Below are 9,238 nucleotides of genomic sequence, written 5' to 3'. Positions count from 1 at the left end.
GAACAATATACAATATATTCTAAAATGAAATGGAGATCTTTTTTAAAGGTTAAAAAACTCATTCAATTTTATGTCTTACGGGGCTTATACTGAGTTCAATATTGTATAACTGTATTAACTCAACTGTGAAACTTGCACCCTACTCAACTGTGAACCTAGAAACTTGCACCCACTTGTGAAAGAGATGTACTCTTGCTCTAGAGTGTGTTACTGAATATGTTAAACCTGTAGTGAAATGCTTCTTCTAATCATGTAGTTATTAAAAATTTAAAAATAATGATTAAAAAAATAAGAAGAAAAAAAAATTAAAAAAATAAAGTGAAGGCCGGGCGTAGTGGCGCACGCCTTTAATCCTAGCACTCAGGAGGTACAGGCAGGGGTATCTCTGTGAGTTCCAGGCCAGCTGGAGCTACAGGGAGACCCTATCTTGAAACAACAACAACAACAAAAACGAAGTGAATAAATAAACCAAAAAATAAAAATCAGGACACAAAGCCAGTGTCTCTGGCCAAAACATTTCTAGCAGAACAGAACTACCAATAGAACCAACAGCATTTTTGGCTTGGAGCTGTGACAGAACTGGTTATTTTCGAGGTCCCCACCCTAACTCCAGGTCAAACTTCTTTCCCCTATTATCATTACTGTTAAATGCTGCTGTTATAATCAGTTACTGCAGAATTATCCTCAGGAGTCTCAGAGCTTGGACGGCACATAAGGTGCCAGGATTCTTTCTTTCTAGACGGTCTGGCTAGGTTGTCCCTTCATCTATCCCCTTCACACATCATGTCCACAGCTTCAGCCTGTGTTCTTCCTGGCCATCTCCATTTGTACCTGCCCTGGTAGTAGGAGAAGAGGCATTCACAACAGCACTTCCTGTGAGAAACTGGCCTTCCCTGCTTAGCCCCAGCCGAGCTGCCTCTAGCCCCAGTGTCTGCTTTATAGTGTCTCACTTTGGTAGTTTCCTCCAGTTCCCCACTTCCACCCTGATGATGGGCCCATCTGTCCCCCACCCTGAGCCTCTTCTACATGAGCTTGCTATTTGTTCCCCTTCCCAGATATCTTTGCACTTGGGGAAAAGATCAGGGATAGACTGCTTGGGAAGGGCGATTGTTTTTTTCCTTGCTCGGGCTCCCACGAGCACTCCCAGATTCAGACGGGAATAGCCAAGTCTCCCCCCCCCGCCCCAGAACTACTGGAGCCCTTACACTCCCCAGGGAGAATTTAATAGAGGTTGGCATCTGAAGCTGCACAGCACAACACTCCTCAGCAGCAGAGGTCGGAGCAAGAGCAATATCTGATTTGTGAGTCAGACCAATCTAACTGCTGAGAACTTGAACTAAGAAATTTGAAGAAGTTAAGTCTGTGGTCTGTGAACTAGAAGGTCCCTTAGCTGCAGGTGCATGGAAGATTTCCTTTCTGCTGGTTGCTCCATTCATATATAAGAGAGGCAGCCGGACAGATGATGATATCTTTGAATGGTTTCTAGTCCAGAATTCTAGAGTTCCTGCAGAATGCTCAGCCCTTGAGTTTAATAGAGCTGAGCCTTCATTAATAGTTCTGTGCCTTCAGGCCCTCTTCAACTAGTTTAATAAATCATTCCACAGGCGTTGTGGTACTTAGAAAGCAGAGCAATGATAAAGTTTTTGGCAAGGGCTCAGAACTACATTTGAATCCTGTCTTTACCTTTTTCTAGTTATGTGATCTCAGGCAAGCCTCTTAGAACATCCATTTCTTCATCTAGTAAAATGGGGGTAAAATTCACTTCACAAAATTACTCAGAAAACCTACACACAACAACTAATGCATAATACTTACAATGGTGCTTGACCTATAATTGATGACTAATAAATGATAATTTGTGTATTAAAATTCAGATCTTCCTTTTGAATTGACCTTTTGTCATTTTGTAGCTTGGGTAACATTATGTAGTTGAAGTCAGTTCATCTCCGTATCATCTTAGCTGCTGTTTTCCCTTCAGCTAGATTCTGTACCTCTGCTGTTAGCTTCCCATTGCTATGACAAAATACCTGAGATGAAGGAAGAAAAGTTTGTCTTGACTTGTATTCTACACATTTTAGTCCATGGTTACTTGGCTTTGTTGCTTTGGGTCCTGCGGTGAGGCAGTACATCATGGTTGGAGCACATGGTGGGAACAGATTTTCTCAATGGTGACTGGGAAGCAAAAAGAAAGACAAAGGGGCTGGAGCCTCTTCAACAGCATAACCCCCAATGACCTAACTTCCTTCTACTAGGTCCCACTTCCTGAAGGGTTCACCACCTTGTGGTAGCACCAGGGCATGGTGACCAACTCAGCACGTGGCCCTTGAGGGACACTTATCTTTGCTTAGGAGTTGGCCAGTAATTCAAGGGGGACCTGGTCTACAGATTTCAGTCATCCACCTCTAGCACTTTATCTTCAGGTTCCAGCTCCTCTGCAGTTTTAAACTCTCATGTCAGTCCACAAAGACTGCTGCTTTCTGCCATCACCCTACAACATCCTCAGGGAAAACCCCAGGATGATCTGAAGCTTGTCTCACACATTTGCTTTCTCTCAGTGACTAGACCCTTTCAGGTCCCCACCCCCCGCATTGTCACATTGCTAATTCCTTCAAAGATTTGCTTTATATATTTTTCACTGGCTTTATCATTATTTTGGCAGGGAAATTAATGACACAAACCATTCCCCATGGGCAGAACCAGAAGCCTTCTACAGTTTCCATTTACTGAGCCCGTCTCAAAACTAACCGCTCAGGTCAGCAACAAACGTTTTTCTTAGAAGACATGGACTTCATTCTATTTCAGTCTACAGAAAATAGAACTGTTAAAAGTTGGACCACAAACAGAGCTGCCTAAGCTCTTTAACTGTTATCAGACTGAATTTTTGGCATTTGCTAAGAGTAACATGGTTCTGAGACTATGAAAGAATTCAAGAGTCTACTAGACTGAAGACAATATTTACATTGCTTTAGAATTCTTCTCAAAGTCATTAGCCTAGAAAAGCCAAGTGAATTAAAAACCAGCTATTGAAGAGTTGAGCGATCACAATGTACATGAACAAGGGCTACAAGAGTCTAAGTTATGAAGCCACTGATTACGGAATCATAACTAGAATCCATTGTGTCTTGAGGACTCTGTTCCAGAATCAACTTTGCTTCACCTGTAACAAGAATGCTGAGAAGCATTCACCGGGATTACTTTACATGAGAATAGGCTTTCCTTAGGTAGAGTGAGAAGAATCACCCAGTGTGTCCAGCTCTCCTTACAAACCCAAGTGAATAACCTTGGTTACCTGGGAGGATTGTTTCTTCTCTGATGAGTGTGTTTTCATGGTTCTCCAGTCAGGGTTTAATCAGAGGACAAAAGCCACATCTGTTACTTCATTATTTAGTTATTTAGTTATTTATTTTTATATGTACGTGTGTGTCTGTGTATGTGTGCAGGTGCCACAGAGGCCTGAAAAGCATATAGAATCCTCTCGAGTTGCAGTTATAGGCAGGTGTGATCCACGTGTCGTGGGAACCGAACTCAGGTTCTCTGGAAAAGCAGGAAGCGCTCTTAACCCCTGAGCCATCTCTCCAGCTCCCACATCTGTTTGGTTTTTTTGTTGTTGTTGTCTTTTTTTTTTTTTTTTCGGTCTTTTTGAGACAGGGTCTCCCTGTAGCCCCAGCTGTCCTGGAACTCACTGTGTAGACCAGGCTGGCCTTGAACTCACAGAGATCTGCCTGATTCTGCCTTCCAAGTGCTGCGATTAAAGGTGTGCGCCACCACGCCGGGCTCTACATCTGTTATTTTAACAGATCTTTTAGCTTAAGATTGATCTGGTATTGAGCAAATAAAATAGTAAGGAAAGAATCACACGGAAACCACAGGCAGCAACCACCACTCTTAGAATGAAACAAACAAGAGTTGCTGACACTACAGCTATTGGACAGGAGCTCTGAGAGTCGGCCTTCAGACTCTGAAGAGGGGCCCAGGCCAGCTGATGCTGGTATGTCTGAGGGGAGGTGTTAAGGCAGGTTCTGAGAATGTGGAAAAACTGCAAACAGGAATTCACTGCTGCTGTTGGAACCAACTGTCGCTGCCAGGTGATGTTGACAAAGACAGGATGCACCCATCCCACTCCACCAGCCCCCTGGCTTCCTCTCAAGGCCCACTGGTAGAGCCTTTAGAGACCCAGCTGACAGCAGAAACACAGTTTGAAGAATCCTAGCCACAACATCACAACTGTCAAAAAAGCTTGAATCTGAGAGGCAACAGCATGATCAACCAACACGCTGGGAAGATTTAGCTTTCAGTGTGAAACGGCTTAGGAGAAACAGAACTACAGCACTAATTAATATTTTTATGTTAGGAAGGAATTTATACATGGTGGGTGTTTTCAAAACATGATATTTAAGAGACTAAGGCCTGTTAGTGACAGTTTTATAACTCTACTTTAAAATGTGTAATTGAGAATTAACTTAGACTTGTGAATTTTTATGGTGGCATCTGAGTATACATAGAGTAGTATAAAATCATTTAATGGAACTTATGGTTTTCCCTACAAGCTCAACTTATCAGCATTCATGATTTAGGATTCAGGATGTGTTTGCTTACTGTCAGAAACTCTGGAGTATTTAAAAGAGATAGATTAAGTTTGTAAATTTATTTAAAAGTGTTTGAAGTGCTCAGCTAAGCTTGTAAATAGGAGTAGGCATTATTCAAAGGCATCTCTGAAGTTAGTGTTAAAAACTTGCTAGATATAAATAGAATATTAAAATTTATAAGCTGAACATAAAAGCATAAAAAAGGTCTTTGAATTAGCTTATTGACTGATGGTAAAGTATATTATTTCTTAATATTTCACTAAATATTAAGATTTTTAAAGCCAAATTTAAATCAAATGATATTGAAGAGAGAAAAAAACCCCACCAAAGTCTTTTTTTCTATGTAAGAAACCTCCTGCCCAGGACGCTGGACTCTCCTTGCCTCTCTCCTGTCTGTGTTCTCTAGAAGTGATGGATCCTTAGCTTCTCTGAAACCATGAAACTATCACTCACCTTGTAGCAGGCTAAGGAGACTGTACTCTTGGCTTAGCTACCCTCCTTCCTCATTTTCCCTCAAGCCAGGAGGGACAGAATGCACAGAATCAAGCCAGATGCACAGAATCAAGAAGGCATGGCACTGGACTTGGGGTCTGGGTCTCATCCACTTCTAGTCTCCAAGGAAGCAAGCATCTTGGTTATATGTCATCGCTGTATTCCCAGGACCAAGAAAAGTACTTACACGGTAAAAGCTCCTTCAGAATATTCCAGGTGAATGGATGCAGGTGGTGGTGCACTAACATGTCAGGGATATGCCAATGACTTTCAAACAACAGACTTGTGTTATCTCATAGTTCTGTAAGTTAGACATGGTTCTCACTGGACCGGAACCTCAGAATGATGTTTCCTAACCTGTGCAGCTTCCAGAGCTCCCCATATCCTTTGGCTTCTGGCAGTCTACTTTACCACTGAGGTAGAATCCTCCCTGGCCATTTATCAGCAAAAACATAGGATTATTAATCGGTTCAGATAGCACCTCTTCAAATATTCTTATTAAACCTTCAGAGGTCTCAAACTAATGCTGCCCTTTTAAGAGTATTTATGCTGAGAGTAGAACATTATAAATGTCCTTCCTCCCATAGAATCAGAGGAGAACATGTTGGGCAAGAGCCCATGGTAAATAAGCGTCCCCGTCAGGTCAAACACTCTGGAGAAAATATGCTTGTTTTGGAAGAAGCCTTGAAGGTCTTTTTTTTTTTTTTTTTTTCAGTTTTCTAAACTCTACAGAAAAGATGCTTCTCCAGGAAACAACCTGCCTTAGCTGAAGGAAGACTGTGGCTTCACTCTGGAGAGAAGGCTGCAGGAAGGGGGAGCAAGTGTCAGGACAGGCAGTGTGGGGAGTTGGAAAGCAGGATGCACCAAGGCCAAGACTGCTGTTCTTGCAGATGTGATCAAAACACACCTGAAGCTCCCAGAATGGCAACACAACAGGAACAAAACGATGTTTATTGGATCTATTTTGGAAACAGACAACATGAAAAAAGGAGTTTGGTTTGTGAGTTCATCCAGAGTGCAGAGCTGGGATGACGTCTTTCATTAAACCTGAGCCAAGGGAAAACCTTAGCATAAAATGACAAAGACGCATCTTCATCCCACCAAAGGGAGGAAACGTGGTTAAAACGGCTGCACATAGGACACTTGCAATGGGTCTGATGGCTAAAATGCCCATCAATGTCCACAGAACATGTATGGTCTGGAAGCTTTTCTGTATTAACACCAGGTGTGTCAAAGATAAGGTTGTAAACTGTTTAACAGTCAGCAGCAATTAAAAGCAACGGTTTGTACAGATGCTCCCACTCTCAGCCTGAACGCTCACATTCTTAACTGATGCCTTCTGTCCTTGACAGAGACATCAGAGATAAGGAAAGGGGCATTTTAAAAGCATACACTGTTAATCTTATCAACTAAAAAAGCAAACCCAAGCATAACTAATTACTTTGCCTGGATCAATAAATAATCTCAAATGTGTTCTAAGTGTACTAACAAGGATCTAGTCATCAGTTAAATAAATCACTATTTTCCATTGATAACACATGGTAGTTAACTGTGTAGGCTTTTAGTTGGTGGATCTCTGTGAGATCGAGGCCAACCTGGTCTATATTATGAGTTCCAGGCCAGCTGGGGCTACCCAGAAACCCTATCTCAAAAAAAAAAAAAAAAGATTTTTTTTTTTTTTTTTACGTGTATATGTGTGTGCCTGAGCGTATGTGTCTGCAGGTGCTTACAGAGGCTAGAAGAGGGATGTCAAATCCCCTGGAAGTAGAGTTACAGTTGTGAGCCACCTGATGTGGATGCAAGAGCAACAAGTGCTCTTTTCTTTTTGATACAGGGTCTCCCTGTAGCCCCTACTGGCCTGGCACTGACTATGAACTGACCTTGAACTCACAGAGATTCACCTGCCTCTACCTCCCAAGTGCTGGAATTAAAGGTGTGCACCACCACGCCCAGCAGCAAATGTTTTTAACTGCTTAGTTGTCTCTCCAGCCCCAGTTTGTGGACTTTATATACCATATATGTAGAGATTATTTTCTGTTTGAAATTCTCAAAGGAATTCAGTCATTTCTCTGTGTGGGTGCACATGTGTGGACATGCGTAGACATTTTTGTGTCATTTTCTCTTGGAAAGATGAAATTTAAATTTTTTAAATTTCCAAATCACAAGCTATCAAGAGCACAACTGCAGTCACATATCAGATCTTCATCCAGAAGGGAAATACCATCGAGGATTAGATGAGCTTGGAAGGCCTCTTCTGCTGGCAGCTTATGTCTTGAGATCTCATAGACAAAACTTCCGAAGATGAACAGGATCCTGAAAGTCCACCACACACCACCATAAGAGTCAGGGGAAGCCTTCTGTTTTCATGAGCTGCTACTAGCAGGGCCAATAGACAAATACAAAGAAGACAGGGACTCAAGGCGACAACAAGCCCCTCCATCCTGGAGGGCACAATGTTATGAACTGAACACAGCACCAAAGCCTGCTGCCTCATACAGTTTTGAGATTTGATAGAAATTCCAGATACTTCTGGGTTCTTTTGTAACCTCAGGGAATAAACATCCTTCCAAATAAAATGTGCTGAACCCTCATGTCCCCTTTCACTGTAAAGCACAAAAAACATTCTGGTTACTATATTTTGGGGCTCAAGAGGTGGTCTCCCCACTTCAAAGCATCCTTCCCTAGAAGCCAAGACACTCACAAATACAGGCCATTCCAGACTCAGGTTCCAGCTCCTTCCAGAGCTCCAAGGTCTGTGAGTCCTGCCAGCCACAGATCCCTTTTTTCTGAACCACTTCCTGTCTCCTTTCCCAACGGGTCCACTTGTTTTCAGACATATCCCACTAGGAATGAACAGTGCAGGATCCTATGTGCAAACATTTGCAAACAATGTTTCTAAACAATACACATTTAAGAAATTCAAGTGAAATCCAGGTACACAATAGTCGGCTGCTATCAGCCAGGCCTGCATATGAGTAACAGGAAAGTGGTCCGTTTCTAAAACTAGAGTGGGAATAAGGCACTAGTGGCTGAGAAAGTTCATTCCTGGAGTCTAGGAGGAAGCCTGAGAGGGACACACTGAGGCTTAATGCAAGACAGGGTTGTTCCCGTGTGGTAGTTCTCCTAGGCCAAAGCCCTTTGTGTAGACTATGCATGACGTCTAGAGAGAGGTAAGGATGGACCGTCACCCACCAGTGGGACAATTCTTTCCCAGTAATTCTGAGATTAAAGTGAGGAGGGCACTTCCCAGGGCCATGTGTGACAGGGGCTGCAGTTGACTATATGCTGCAAAAACCTCTCTCCTCTTCACTCACAGGCCTCTACCTCTCAGGAGCATTAGGGGAACAGCAAAGGCTGGTGTGTTCCCAAGGCTCTTGTATGTGGTCTGACCTTTTGCTGCAGTAAAGCCAGAATGCTGGGATATATCATAGGAAGCATTAACCAGTCCAAGAGGGAGGAAAGGGCCCAGAGACGAGGATCCAGCTCAAGCAGGCAAGGCTAGAAGTCAGGAGAACAGCAGACAGTTGGGTTTGCACAGTCTGATGAGCTAGTCATAGACACCATAATGGAGAGGTTTACAAGGGTTTCCTCTAATGCATTTAGGCTTCACTTGTGCCTTAAAAGAAATAAGGCAGCACTGCCCAAAGGGAGAACCCCTTGGTGACCCATGGAAGAGAGAGACTGTCTCATCCTGATGCTGGCTCAGCTGAGGGAAGCACAGTTCAGTTCAGAGTCCTCCTGGCTACCACTGGCCCCCTCCTCCAGTTCCAGTTCGTCAGGGCTGTCAGGGATGCTGGGTTCACTGGAGCACTGGCGGTGAGGTGGTGGGAAGCTGGGTGACAGGAGCAGGTGCTTGTCCTCACTGCTAGCCTCCTCCCCCATCCCTGAGTGCATCATGGTGGCCATGGCCAGCAGCTGAATGTCTGAGTGGGCATTGGCCACCGTATGCCGCCGGACGCTGCCACACTTCTCCAGGTAGGCCTCTCCCTCCTGCTCTGTTAGTGGGGTCAGGGCCATCTCATTCAATGGCCGGCCCACTGTGGTCATCAGGGAGGTGTAGTTCAGGACAGTCACCTTGGGTCGGATCCTGGAATGCCGCCTCGCTGCAAGAGAAAAGGCAGCAATGGCTGTGATTAGGGAGAAGTTACCAGTGGTGAAAA

The 9,238-nt window shown here is 43.7% G+C and overlaps 1 protein-coding gene across 7 annotated transcripts in view; it reads right to left on the bottom strand.

Moving 5' to 3' along the window:
• Positions 1-7,493: 7,493 nt before the first annotated feature.
• The window catches only part of Prr5l (proline rich 5 like), a 93,075-nt gene continuing 91,330 nt past the window's right edge, over positions 7,494-9,238 (bottom strand). For 6 of the 7 annotated variants that reach the window (XM_029555701.1, XM_017803001.2, XM_029555702.1 and 3 more), the window contains one exon: positions 7,494-9,181. In XM_029555701.1, the coding sequence (XP_029411561.1) occupies positions 8,781-9,181 (401 nt within the window). In that variant the 3' untranslated portion in view covers positions 7,494-8,780. The remainder of the gene's footprint in view (positions 9,182-9,238) is intronic. The other variant, XM_029555704.1, reaches the window with a different exon arrangement.

The sequence above is a fragment of the Nannospalax galili genome, unplaced genomic scaffold, assembly GCF_000622305.1.
Source record: "Nannospalax galili isolate Female #2095 unplaced genomic scaffold, S.galili_v1.0 scaffold126, whole genome shotgun sequence".
Lineage (NCBI taxonomy): Eukaryota > Metazoa > Chordata > Mammalia > Rodentia > Spalacidae > Nannospalax > Nannospalax galili.
Note: the sequence above shows the minus strand (reverse complement) of the source record. Positions and strands in the feature narration are given on the sequence as shown.